This window comes from Myotis yumanensis, unplaced genomic scaffold, assembly GCF_028538775.1.
Source record: "Myotis yumanensis isolate MYYU_CA2020_CCGP unplaced genomic scaffold, mMyoYum1.0.hap1 SCAF_5, whole genome shotgun sequence".
NCBI lineage: Eukaryota > Metazoa > Chordata > Mammalia > Chiroptera > Vespertilionidae > Myotis > Myotis yumanensis.
This window is the reverse complement of record NW_027223756.1, coordinates 94945297-94959399: the sequence shown is the minus strand read 5'-3', so window position 1 is coordinate 94959399 and position 14103 is coordinate 94945297. Positions and strand designations below refer to the sequence as shown.

General features: G+C 50.2%; 1 protein-coding gene across 4 annotated transcripts in view; it reads right to left on the bottom strand.

Annotated features, from left to right (window-relative positions):
• SLC25A37 (solute carrier family 25 member 37) overlaps positions 1-14103 on the bottom strand; it is a 43083-nt gene that overhangs the window by 9773 nt on the left and 19207 nt on the right. The window contains exon 2 of one of the 4 annotated variants that reach the window (XM_070416599.1): positions 1371-1599. The exons of 1 other annotated variant lie outside the window; for it this stretch is intronic. In XM_070416599.1, the coding sequence (XP_070272700.1) occupies positions 1371-1599 (229 nt within the window). Of the gene's footprint in view, positions 1-197; positions 1600-14103 lie in introns of those variants that run through there. 2 more of the 4 variants (XM_070416600.1, XM_070416601.1) reach the window with 2 other exon arrangements.

Genomic DNA, 14103 nt, shown 5'->3' with positions numbered 1-14103 from the left:
CAGGCCTGGGACTTTGCTTTTGGATTTGGGCTTCCTCCCTCTGTGGGTCACATGCCCAGTGATTAAGATGACTGCTGGAAGGTGAAAGGAACGGGGCCCCAGGATAAGGCTTCAGAAATATATACCCACCCTCTCCCTCCACACACACTGATGACTCTCCCCAGAAAGGTCAAAGTGCAATCAACCAGAGCACACACCACAGTGAAGCAGGCACAGCTGGGCAGGTCCTGGCATAAACTGGGCACCGTTTGGCATAACTTGGCATAAACTGGGCACCATCAAACCGCAGTCAAGGGGTCCAGTGACTGAGGAGCTACACCATCACATAGGCAGTTTCAGCAAAAGGAGAGCCTTGAACTCAGGGATGGCCTCAGAGGAGGCTCTTAGTGACCATCTCAATAAACACACCTCATGCCCAATTTTTAAAAAGCAAAACGAATGTCTATACACCAGCCAGACACAGTTATTATTACCAAGGCTGGCTGATGGGAAGGACACTTTGGGTTCTGCACAGAAAAGAGAAGGGAAATTGTTGCTGGTCACATCGACCTCTCCATTGTTGAACAATTAATTTTGTTAAAATAAGAGCATCGTGCACTGCCATCCACAGTCCCATTCCATACCCACACAGAAACCAAATGAGCCAAACCCCACAGGAGAAGCAAAACCACCACTCAGTGGGCCCGGTAAGACATGTCTAGGTAAGAGCTGCCCTCCAAACCCAAGCCCCCACCCAACTCCCAAACAACAAAAGAGAACTATTCCAGCCCTTGATCGCAGAGAGATGCAACTCAAACAAACAGAAGAGAGTGGGGGTGAAATTCCCAAACCCCCAGAAGCTTAAGGTGGGAAAGGCCGTCTGCCTGGAGCAAATCCTTTGTCAGCCATAAAACTTCTTGACCTTTTAAAGCTTAGTTACATCTTGACGTTGCAGAGACCTGTTGAACCAGTTTTTAAATAGTCTCAAAGAAGCTGTCCAGACAACTTTTTTTTTTTTGGAATCCAGCATTCAAAAGTTTTGTGTCTATTCGGGGTGTGTTTCCTAGATCTGATCATGAATGGCTTTTGAATGTGTCAAAAACAAAAACAAAACAAAAAAGTGAAAAACCCACACAACAATGAAAACGGAAACACCTCTGTCACCAATCTCCCCAGCCTTCAGAAAGCGAAGAAGGGGAACGGGAAAAAGCATGTGTGCGCGTGTGCGTGTGCTTGGGGGTGTGCGCGCACACACGGCGCTAGAGTTCTTTATTCACAAGCAAGCGTGGCGGAGACGAGGCCTCAGGCTGCTGGGTCACAGGGAGAAGAACCCTGGGGAAGGGTCTGTTGAGGACAGAACTTTCTAACTGCAGACAAACGCTTTCAAATACCATTGGCTATGTGGCTGTTTCCGTGGTGGTGGAAAACGGCATTTAAAGTCCTTTTCATTTTCTCATAGCAGCCAAAATACATGGCATGGGCCGGCCCTGCGCCCATGACCATCACGTTGAGCCCTCGCAAGGGCCTCCAGAAGCCTTCAGTCCGTACGATTTTCTTGAGGGCTCCGTAGATGCTTGTGTACTGGGCTTTGGGATCTGGATTCAAACTCTGCATTCGTGTCTGGGGGAGGGCAACAAAACAAGAAAAGAGGGGCATTAGTGAGGGCGGTCGAGAGGGACCCAGAGAGAGTGAGAGAAAACAGTCCATTTTCATCGTTTCACAGAATCTCTTGGTGAAGAAAACACGGGTTCTCTCCTTCCTGGATTGCTCACTGCTCATCTCTCCTCCCTCCCAGACACCTACACATTCACATGGATTCCATTACACCCGGCCAAGGGGGTAAGGATGAGAGATAGGAGTTAGACTAGGAAGACCTGCCCTGCCACTAGCAAGCTATGTGACCTCTGACACGTCCCTTAACCTTTCTGGGCCTTGGGAATCCTTTATTAAAAAAAAAAAAATAGCCCTGGCCGGTGTGGCTCAGTTGGTTGAGCGTCATCCCATGCACCGAGAGGTCACTGGGTCAATTTCCCATCAGGGCACATGCCAGGGTTGCTGCCAGCTCGATCCCCAATAGGGAATGTGTAGAAGGCAGCCGATCGATGTTTCTCTCTCATCAATGTTTCTCTCTGCCTTTCCCTTCCTCTCTCTCTAAAATAAATAAAATATATATATATTTTTAAAATAGTCATGGGAATATAAAGTACAGCATAGGGAATAGAGTCAATAATATTGTAACAGCCCAGCCGGAGTGGCTCAGTGGTTGAGCATCAACCTACGAACCAGGAGGTCATGGTTCAATTCCTGGTCTGGCACATGCTGGGGTCGTGGGTTCGATCCCAGTAGGGGTCGCGCAGGAGGCAACTGATCAACGCCGTTTCTCTCTCATCACTGATGTTTCTATCCCTCTCTTCCTCTCTCCTTCTCTTTTCTGAAATCAATAAAAATATATGCTTAAATAATAATATTGTAATAACTACGTAAGGTGCCAGGTGGGTACTAGAATTATCAGGGAGAACAATTCATAAATTATATAAATCTCTAATCACTACCCTGTATACCTGAAACTAATACCATATTGAATGTCAAATGCAATTGATAAATCAAAAACAAAACATGGTTTTCATGACCGTAAGTGAAACAATACATGTGAAAATCTTCAATAAACTCGGAGACCTAGGGAAACATGAGAACTGGGTATTGCCCTGGCAGGCGGGGCTCAGACGGGCATTCTCCCAGGCACCGAAAGGTCATTGGTTCGATTCCTGGTCACCGAAAGGTCATTGGTTCGATTCCTGGTCAGAGCACATGCCTGGGTTGTGGGCTCGATCCCCAGTAGAGGCGTATGGGAGGCAGCCAATCTATGTTTTTCTTCTCTCTCTTCCCCTCTATCTAAAATCAATAAAAACAAGTTTTTAAAGAAACTAAGTATCATTATTATTATTATTATTATGCTGTTGTTCCCACTCCGGTTCTCGACTTCTGTGTCCTCACTTATCTGAGACCTCCACGTTCTGAAAGCTCCTGTTCAATCCCTACCATGAAATCTCCCCGGATTCTAGAGCCCGTCTGGCATTTCTGCCATAAGCATTTTGCTGTAAGCATCTTTGCCACAATCATTTTTGCAGCACAACTAATTGGCCACAAGGCAATTTTGCTGTAAAAAATAATAAAAAATTAAAGAGGGGCATAAGAAGGGACACAATGAAACATGAAAAATTAAAAGGACTTTATTGCACAAAATGAAAATACATCATCTTCCACGTCTTCCAAGTTTATTTGCTTGTTGATTCGTCTCCTCGTATGACATCACACTTTTTCTTTTTCCGCAACAATTTCTTCCTTCAAGTCTGTTTCCAGCTAAAGAACCGGTAATGCTCTCGAGGCGGTTGTGTTGTGAATCAGTAGCCACCGCTCTGGTATTTGCAAAGCTTGATAAACTTTTGGTGTTGATGGGTGTGAGGGCTGACCGTGGTCCCCAAAGGATTTGTAAACTGACGCGTGACCATTTTCAACAATAGGATGAAATCTGGCTTCCCAGGTAGTTTTGTAATCTGCTTTCTACATACTTATTATCATTCACTATTTTAAGGCCACCACGACTGCTCGTCACTGTACAGACCATTACGAAAACTGAGATTATGTAATACACAAAGGGGAGTAACTGTGAGAACTTTGTCAATGGAGAAATGAAACCAAACTCACAACTAGGTTAAACACACGATGTCTGCCAAAGTGTAAGCCAAACTATCAACTAGTCATTTTTATCTTTTACAGTGAAATTGCCTTATGGCAAAAATGTTTATAGTGAAAATACCTAGAACCCCCCCATTTCCACTAAATACCTTTTACATTTCATCCTTATAAGATAGCACCTACATACACATGGTGTTGTTCCTCAATTTTTAACATGTAGTCTGGACTCCTGGAGGCAGAGATGGGCTCTCCCATCTCTGTTGGTGCTGTCATGCTCCCCAGGCACCCGATGGTTAATCTCATCCGTCAACCTGGTGAGGCCATGTTACCCACACTGGCACCAGATATGGTCATACGCTTGGCTAGGTGTTGCTGTGACGGTACTTTTTAGATGAGCTTCACATGTACATCAGTAGACTTTGAGAAAAACTCCATAGTGTGGGTGGGCCTCATCTAATCCTTCAAAGGCCTGAAGAGAAAAATATTGATGTCCTCCCCAAGGAAGAAAGAATGCTGCCTCCAGACAGTCCTTGAACTTGAGCTGCAACATCAACCCTTCCCTGGGTCTCCGGCCAACCTACCCTGCAGAGTTTGGACCTGCCAGCCTCCATCATCACTTGGTTTGAGAACCACTAAAGAAAGACCGCTCCCAGACCTAGCACTTTCTGGTAATGACCTCCATCAGGCCTGTGCAATAAGAGAGTCACCTCTGCTTATGTGAGGAGGAGTGGCGAGGGGTGCCTGGGGAGGGCAGTGTGTGTGGAGGGGGCAGAGGCAGAAAGCAGTGGGGCACCTGGTGCCAAGGCTCCAGAGCCAGCCGAGCCAACGCCATCTATCCGAATTCTAGCTCTGGGACTCGGCTGGTTCCTTAACTTGGGGGCATAAAGTAACCCCAGAGAGCCACTGGCATGCGATAGCCTGGGAAACACCTGCTGTAGACGGGCAGTCAACAATGCCCAAACCTCTCCTGCCCCCCTTCAGGAATGTGAAGAACTCTCCCTTACAAAGCTGCTCACATCAACTTACAGAGGAAATTTCTGATTAAGTTCTCGCCTCCCCTTTTTAAAACGAGGGGTAACGCAGTGGGAGGAGTAAATATTACTGAACACAAAACGCACCGTCCTCCTATGGAAAGAGACAAAAAACGGGGCATCTTTGCACACTCCGTGGACTTCTCCATCCTCAGGGGTGGTCCATTCAAGGACAGGCCACATTTAATGACACGTGCCTAGGACAGAGAGAGACTCAGGCAAGGCCCCTCTGGGCCCATCACAGCCATGGTTTGGGGGCAGAGCCTCTTCAGTCCTACAGCACCTTTGTTTCTTCAACCTGCCGGCAGGGAGCACCCACTTGGGTCAGGCACCAGGACACAGAGGAAAAGTCAAGGGGGAAACAAGCAAAGTGTGTGATAAGGGGAGACTGACACAGACTGCTCAGGGTGCCCAGAAGGAGCCCAGAGAGACCAGGCTGCATCCTTACAGTCACGGTGCCTTTCAGCAGAGAGGCTGAGAGAAGCTGGAGGTGGCCAGGTAAGAAGTGAGGCAGAAGAGGCAGGAGCCAGAAAGGCAACCATCAGTTTAGTTTCTCTTTTTCCCGTTCAATGACTCTGCCAGTAAAACACACAACGGAGACCAGAGACCAGTAAAAAAACACACCTGTGGACCAGAGACGAAGAAAAAGTCACGGTGGCTAGAGACAACCCAAGTGTTCATCAATGGATGGACGAATGGATAAGCGAAATGTGGTCCATCCATACCATTAACTATTACTCAGCCTGGAAAAGGAAGGCCAATCTGACACCTGCTACAACATGGGTGAGCTTGGAGGACATGATGCTAAGTAAAATAAGCCAGTAACAAAATGCAAATGGTGTATGATTCCACTTATGAGGTACCTATAGTCAAATTCATCTGGACAAAGAGTAGAATGGTGGTTACCAGGGGCTTAGGGGAGGAGGGGAGGGCAGTTAGTGTTTAAAGGGGACACAGTTGCCCGGTCTGGTGTCTCAGTTGTTTAGAGCATCATCCCAACACACCAAGGTTGTGAGTTTGATCCCTGATCGGGGCACATACAAGAATCAACCAATAAATGTATAAGTAAGTGAAACAACAAATTGATGCTTCTTGTTTTCTCTCTCTAAAAATCAATCAATAATTTTTTTTTAATTTAAAGGAAACAGAGTTTTGGTTTTGCAACTTGTAGAGTCCTACAGATGGATCGTGGTGACGGTAGCCCAACAATGTGAATGTATTTAGGGCCACTGAACTGCACACTTTAAAATGGTTAAGATGGTTCCTGTGCTATTATGTGCACTTTACCACAATTTTTTAAAAAGTCAGGGAGGAGGTGAGAAAAAGGGAAAATAAAATGAATGAAGTAGGATGCATGGAGGGAGGGCAGAGCTTAGAAAACAACAACACAATCACAAACCAAAAACAACGGAAACAGAGAATTTCGCAATCCACCTTTCCGGTCCTGGGTTTCAGTTCCTGTTCAAGGCCTTGCTACATGGCTCTCCATTTCCTCATAATAACCTCCCACTCTGCATTTTAATTCTCCCTTTTTAAAAACTCAGGATGCACATCGGTGTATTCAAGGCCCTGGAAGCCCTTCAGGAAAGCCGCCTGTTGAGCTCGGTATCACCAGGCACGCCTGTCTTTGGCGATGGAAGCCCTGGCTCTCTGAATAACCAGCTCTGCCCGCAGAGCGCACTTGAGAACACACGGCTGTAGCCAACGGGCCCTGGAAGCAGGAAGTGCACAGCCAGCTGCAGGTGTCAGAGGACCCCCGGCAGCCCCTGCAGCGTGGACAGCGGGGCAGCCTGGGGGACAGGGTCCGAGGAGGTAGTGGAAATAGCAGGAGGAGCCCTCTGCTGCGTGTTGTCACGCTACCCCCCACACTGCTAACTGCCGTCTGCCCTAAAGGGGCAGGTGGAGAAAAGTGCCTTGGCCCGGAAACCAGGAAACCCGGGACTCTGGCCTGGTTCTGCCACTCACTGTGTGACCTGAGCAAGCCCCTCAGGCGATGCGATAGGAGGTGCCACGTGAATGATACCAACTCTGAACCTGCACTGACCTGGCCAGCACGGAGTGAGGGGTGGTCGGCCCCTTGCTCAGTAACTCCCCCAAGAAGACAAAACAGGACCAGCCTGCCTGGCTGGCCCGTCCTCTCACTGATGGGGGTGGGGGGGCGGGTGAGTGAGGGAACAGGGAGAGTGGAAAATACGCTGCTGTCCCAGGTGAGCTGGCAGGATCAGGTGACGGGAGCTGCGAGGGCCCTGGGCACAGAGTACATCTAGCTCAGCACCTGCCTTTTCAGATGCGACACTGGGACCCGAGCGGGAAAGCCCCTGCCCAAGATCATATGAACAAGGAGGCACAGATTTGGGATCATCTGGGATCTGGGCCAGGACCAGAGCCTGGCAGGGAGACCTCACCTCCCTGAGCATCCCGGCCGAGAACAGCCCCGCCCACCCCAGCCCCTGCAGCCTCCCCGGGCCACTGCCCACTCCTCACCTGGACACGGCTGGGGATTCCCACCCCTCCTTCCTCAACCTCTGAAAATAAGAAAGAAGTAATAACATAAGAAACTTCCCATGTCAGAAGTACATGCGCCCCTTAAAGGGCCAGGAGAAGATAATACAGTATCTGCCCACTGATCCATCCCAAAGCACCTGCTGAGATCCTACTCTGAGGAGGTGAATGAGGAGACAGGCAGGGGTGGGGGCTCCCGGTTCCTGGTGCAAGCGAGTGAACAAACATCACAGCTCAGCGAGGGACACAGCTCCCACCCAGGGACCAGGGCTGCACCCCAGAGGCCAGCCAGGAATTTCCGTTCCAGACTTTCTCCCAGAGAAAGGAATGCAAGTTCAGGTACCTAGAAAGAGCTAGAGAAACGCCAACTAATGTTAGCATCTGCCACCCAGTGTCTGCTTCAGAATGAGAAATCAAATTGCTAAGTTGAAGTCTATCCCATCTGCCAGCTGTCGCCAAGTAGCACTATCACTAAGTTGAACCATAGTAAAATGTCTAAGCCAAGGGCAGGCCCAACCCCAGCCTCCTTCCCACGGTCGCAGGCCTCACCCATAACTCCGTGGCTGGCAGCTCTCCCGTGGCCCGTTCACCATGGCACTGTGTGCTCGCTGCTCTGTGGTCTGCTGATGACACCCCAGCTCCCACCCACAACCACCACCGACAGAGAGTGTTGGGCCTGAGAGTCCATTCCCACGCAGGCCTCACTGGCCGAGATGCCACCATGGATCACAGCTTAGCTGGGAGGAAGAGCATCTGGGGCACAGTGATCTGTGGGGAGAGGACCGCCTTCCAGAACAAAGCCACAGACCTCACTGAGGGCTTGGAAAGCCTTGTCTCACATTCCAGAAGCCTTGGAGGCACACAGACCACACCGGGGAGAACCAGGCACAGTAAAACTCTCAGCACCCCGAGTCCAAATCTGCCAGCGAGACTTCACGCCCAGCCCTTTGGAAACACATGCAGAAGCATCTAAAACGAGGAGGCATCAGCACACCATCAGCATCACCCCCCCCACCCCCCACCGCGCGCGCGCGCGCGCGCGCGCGCGCGCGCGCGCACACACACACACACACACACACACACACACTCCAGCAACAGAGCCATGCGGAACCCTCTGAGGGAGCCGGGCCCTCACAGCGCGCTGAGGCTCATCAAAGTGTATTCCCAAGTTCAAATTTCCAATCACGTCTCTTTACATCTCCCAAACGGGCAAAAGTGTGCACAAAGAAAACATACTTTGTCTTTTTTCTTTAATCAAAATGAAAACTTGATCCTCTTGAAGTTCAGGAATCAGCGAGAGAAAAAAATGACTCCTCGAAAGCAGTCCTTGCCTCCCCCCCAATAAAAGGGGGGCGGAGTGATTACATTTCGGAAGCAGGTGGCAGGTGTGCACGGAGTTCCAGGCCTAGCCCTTCCCAAAGCCCCTGTTGAGAACCATCATTTTAGAGCGAGCAATGGGCGAGCTCCTGAGAAAATTGGGCAGAAGACCGGAAGAGAGAAAGATGACAGGTGGCAGCTAAATCCTATCAGCACCAAGTTTCCTGTCTCCTCTAGGAATCCCAGACACCCCTCAGTTTCCACGTCACACTGATGTCGGGAGGGTGGGAGGAAGTGGCACAACACGTGAGAACAAACCACCAAGGCTGTGCAGCCTTTTCACTTGTGTCCCACGGGGCCCGACGTCAGAAGTCACATTCGCCCTCTGAGCAGACCAGCCACTCCAACGTCCTGTCACCTGCTGCCCCCGAGGTGCGGGCCTGGACTGCAAGGGGTCACACCTGTCATGAACACTCTCCACGCACAATCCTGAAACCTTCAGGGCTCATTAGGGGCCCTGCTGTCTCTAGGGACAAAATGACAAAGTGAAGAGCCTTCGTCACAAATTTGGTAAAAAATACAAATTCCATCAAGACAACCAAAACCAAGTTCCTTGATCCCCCCAGGGAAGAAGCCCAGCGCAGTACCAACCACCACTCCTCCTGGGACCAGGCCACAGTGGGAGGAGTCAGACCCCATTCCAGGAGGCGGGCAGCAGAGGGGCCATTTGAGCTGCACCTACAGAGGGAAGACAGCAACAGATGTGGAACGGAGCTGTCATCAAATACTACTGGACTTTTGGACTATGTGTATGTGTTACTTTAGAGCCCAGAAAAGGCTGAGAGAGCAGGGAGAGGAAGAGAACAACTGGCTGAGGGGGGATGTGAAGGTGCTGGGGGCCTGGGAAACGGGACAGGGTTGAGGGAGGGATGTGCACGGGACGCAGAGGTGAGGTACGGATGCACAGGGAGCCCCAGACTCAGGACGGTGGCTGAGCATGAGATGGTCAATACATATTTGCTAGGAGAAAGGCAGGTTGTGGCTGGACTATGGGAGGCCCTGCATAACTTGCTAGGGCGTTTGGAATTTATTGTAGAGTCAAGTGTTTTCCACATTACGTATTGCAAAGGACATTGGGAGCCATAGAGAGCGGCACAGGAAGCAAGACTGAAGGGCTCCCCTGCACCTGGGAGGAGGGAGCTGCCTCTGCACCAGAAGCCCTCCCCAGGGGTCTCCTTTCAGGCAGCCCACTCTCTTCGAAGCCGTGGCTGCCTGCACGGCCACGGTAACGGTACAGGCCACTGCAGGCTGCATCCCCACCGGGGACACCAGCAGCTCCCCACCCTGCTACTCTCCCCTTCTCTAAAAAATTCTACAGCAGGAGGAAGGAAGGATAAAAGAATCTGTGCCTGGCTCGGGCCCAATGTACCCAGGACACACTCAGTTTGCGGCCCGCCCAAAGGATTAAATTATTTCTGCTCTGCAGGTGGGCAAATGCCCAAGATCCCAGGCAACAGGCTCGTGTTTCATGGGTGGGATTGGTGACCTCACTGGGAGCCAGAGGACGCAGAGGACTGGGCTGGAGGGGAAGCCAGAACCAGCGGCCGGCACTCCTTCCCACCTTGCCTGGCTCTAGCAAGACGAGCAGGGGCTGGGGTCCCAGGTTCTAGCCCCTCATCTGGCAACTCAAAATGGTGTGGTCCTAGGCCAGTGATGGCGAACCTTTTGAGCTCGGCGTGTCAGCATTTTGAAAAACCCTAACTCAGTGGTTCCCAAATTTATTTGGCCTACCGCCCCCTTTCCAGAAAAAATATTACTCAGCGCCCCCTGGAAATTAATTTTTTTAAAATTTTAATAGCAATTAAACAGAAAGATATATGTATTAATGTTTCTACCTTTTTCATAAAATATAGTAAAGAAAGGTGTAAATTAGAAACATTGAAGTTTGAAATTATGAAACTATTTATTGAACTCAGAATAGAAAGGTAATACAAAAAAAGTTAAAACAAATGCACCTGTGGCCATCACCGCCCCCCCCCCCCCCATCGCTGCACGCCCACCAGGGGGCGGTAGCGCCCACTTTGGGACTCACTGCCCTAACTTAACTCTGGTGCCGTGTCAGATATAGAAATTTTTTGATATTTGCAACCATAGTAAAACAAAGACTTATATTTTTGATATTTATTTTATATATTTAAATGACATTTAACAAAGAAAAATCAACCAAAAAAATGAGTTCGCGTGTCAGAGGTGTCATAGGTTCGCCATCACTGTCCTAGGCAAACCAACTTGCTTTTCGGAGACCCAATGCCTCTATTCACAAAACAGTTCGAATGAAAACAGCCATGTTAGCAGCTAACTATCCCCATTTACAAACTAGGAAACTGAAGCACAGAGGCACTGAGCGAATTGCCCCCCAGGTCACAGATGCAGACAGAACTGGAAGCCAGGCGGCTGGCTCCAGGGGCATGCCCTTAACCACAAGGCAACAACCTCTCACCACAGGGTGGACTGGAAGGGCTCAAGGTGAACTGGAACTTCCTCTAAGCCACCAAGGCATGTATACCCCACTCCCTGGTGGAAGAGGGAGTAGGCCTGACTGTGTCAGTCACCCATCCTCACCGGTGCAGTGTGTGCAGCTTCCGGCGGGGTCTGTCTGTGTGCACCCTGCAAACAGGTGTACTCACAGGCAGTCACAAGCACAGTCCCATGGAGGACACTCAGCTTCACTGTTTCCCAATCCCGGTCCTGGGCCTGGCCATTGGCCCCAAATGGAACTGGCTGGTTCAACACAAACCCATTCTCTCTCCTTCAAAGGTGCTTGAGCCATTGGCCCACCCAGACGGAAACCTTTTGCCCATCGATGAAAGCCTGGCACTCCATCGGTATTCAAAGGCCAAGACGGAATATTTCAACAGCCAAGCTGCTTTAACTCACTGCTAGTCACCTGGCCTCCCAGGGCCTCCCCTGGCTTGGCTCCCTTGTCCATATCATTGGCTCATGAACACCTCACCTACCAGTAAGCACGAGATGTCAGAGGCAGACCTGAAGAAACAACTCATTCTCAAAAACAGTTTATTTTCCTGGTAGATAGGTAAACTCGCTAAAGCACCATAACACCACATAGAAAAACAAACTTTTAACACAAGAAGCCACCCAGAAGTGCCCTAGAAGCATGTGCAGCCCCGAGCACCAGGAACCTACCGCATGCAAAACAGAATCCAGGAATGTTCCAAGACTCTCTACACAACAGCTATGGTCCCTGCTCCCTACTTCAACCAGCAGCTCTGCCACCATCTGTCTTGCATGATAGGGCTCCCTACGGGCTTTTGTTCGATCTCAGAGTTCTGCCACCTCCTAGTCTCTTCACCCCAACTTGGCTCTGCTAGTGAGGAAACCTTTATGTAACTTGTCCAAGCTCCCAGAGCTGGTCACAGAGCCAGGATCCTAGAGCACTCCATCTCCCAGACCCCGCTCATCTGACCATCAACCATATTTTGCTGAAAATCCCCATCACGGAATCTCGAAGAAACCACATTCAACCACCCATCCACCCAATGCTGACACAGTCCCTGGGCTTTGCAGTTCATCCATTTGCTCGACAATTACATACTGAGTTTCTGGTCCATGCCCGAGGCCGGTTTAGGACCTGAGGACACAAACATGGCCCCTGTCCTCAACCGCCTCACAATAAAAATCCTATTATATTTTTTAACTGGATGCACTTGGGGAAGTAACTGAACTCCGAACTTCCGCTCCCTCACCTGTAAAAACTCCTCCCTCACACGCCAACTGCAATAGATGAATTAGAAAACGTAAGCACATCAATCACATAGTGCAGTACAGTAGGTGCTCAATACACATTCGTCATCATTGTGATTCTTTCTAGGTGGACTGAGTATGTCCCCTAAACCACCACCTATGTAACTCGAATGGCTGTGAAATCTTAAGAACCACCATGGAAACTAGCTTGATGTTGCCTAGAAAGTGTGGGTGCTCTCCCCTGCCTGCTGATACATGGCCATTCGACACAAAGGATCTCCTGTCAGATTTGCTCTGAATCGTTAGAGTACAGAAGAGGACAGGCCACAACCCACACAACAGACCCCAGGGTTCCAGAAGGAAGCTACCCGCCACAGACCGCTGCTGTTTGGGACCCCGGGCCGCAGTTCCTATAACCCCACAAGGAAGGGACAGGAATGAGACCGAACCCCCACTCCCTCTGACCAGAACAAGGCTGGGCCTCAGAGGCCAGGAGGCCTCCAGTCTTCACAGTGACAGAGAACAGGCCCTGGGGCCCCACCTTCAGCTTCAACCCAGCTCTGCTGCTTCCTCCTCCCACCATCACCTTACCCAGGTTATTCGATCTCTCTGGGCCATAATTGCACCTATCTCCCCAAGTCTCAGTGAGGATTAAAGGCAATAATGAATGGAAGGCCCTTTGCCTGAGGGCTGGCATACAGCTGCTGTTGCTTTTCTTTAAGCTTTTTTTTTTAATAAACAGTGAATTCCTAGGACGATGTCACATTTACTCTAATTCCTTCACAAAACTCTCCTCCCCTGAGGATCAGCCCTGGTTGGGAGCAAACCCACCAGCAATCATTGCTCACAGACTGGCCACCTGAGTCGCTGTCAGGACTGCCTGCGCAGCCCCTTAGTTCGCTGCCCCCTTTGACAGAAGAGAAACCGAGGCCCAGAGAAGAGAGGGGATTTGTGAAGGGACTTTGTCCCACTCCCCCACACCCAAGGGCACCTTTCTTCCCTCGCCATTTCCATATGAAAGGACCCGGTGCTTACACTAATCCTGGTTATGTAACAAGGTAACTTAGAGAGCAAGAGAGGTAGGGAAACCACCAGTGTCAAGTTTACCTAGGCACAAAGCGTCCAAGACGACCGGGCTACAGAAGCTGGCTCACCTGGTCAGACTGCTCAGCGCCAAGGGCAGCTCTGCGGACCTTGAACTGGTGCTAAGTCTGAGGCTGCAGCCGGGACCTTAAATACCAAGGTTCCCTGACACTGCTGACTGGCACCCATTCCCACGAGGTCACCGCCGTGTAGAAGGCCCTCCCCGCTGTTCAAGGACTCACTGGCCTCTAAACTGCAGAAAACAGCCAGATGGGGCCAAGCTGACCTACAGGACCAGGCACGGGGAGCCCTCTGTGCGTTCTGCTCCCTCCCCTTGCTTCAGTCACCCCGGCAGGTCCATGTGGCCCTGCACAACACAGATGTTCCCGCCAAGTGTGCATCACTTTCCCAACAGGACGATCCCCCCAAGCATGCACCTACATGTATGTGAGCATGACAGACAGAGAGCCCTGTTCTAAGAGTCAGAAGACCCAAACTCCCGTCAGCTCTGCCTCCAGATCCCTACGGAGCCTGGAGCAAGCCTATCACCTGGCAGGGCATCAACACGATTCCCACCAGCAGGTAAACCCAAGAGGGCAGGGACTTCTGTTTTGTTTACCCAACTCCAACAATGGTAAATACTTGTCGAATAAATAAATGGAGTTCATAGACTGTCTCAGTTGACCTCTAGCATTCTCAACCTATGAAACCGGAAAAGAATCCTTTGAAAAAC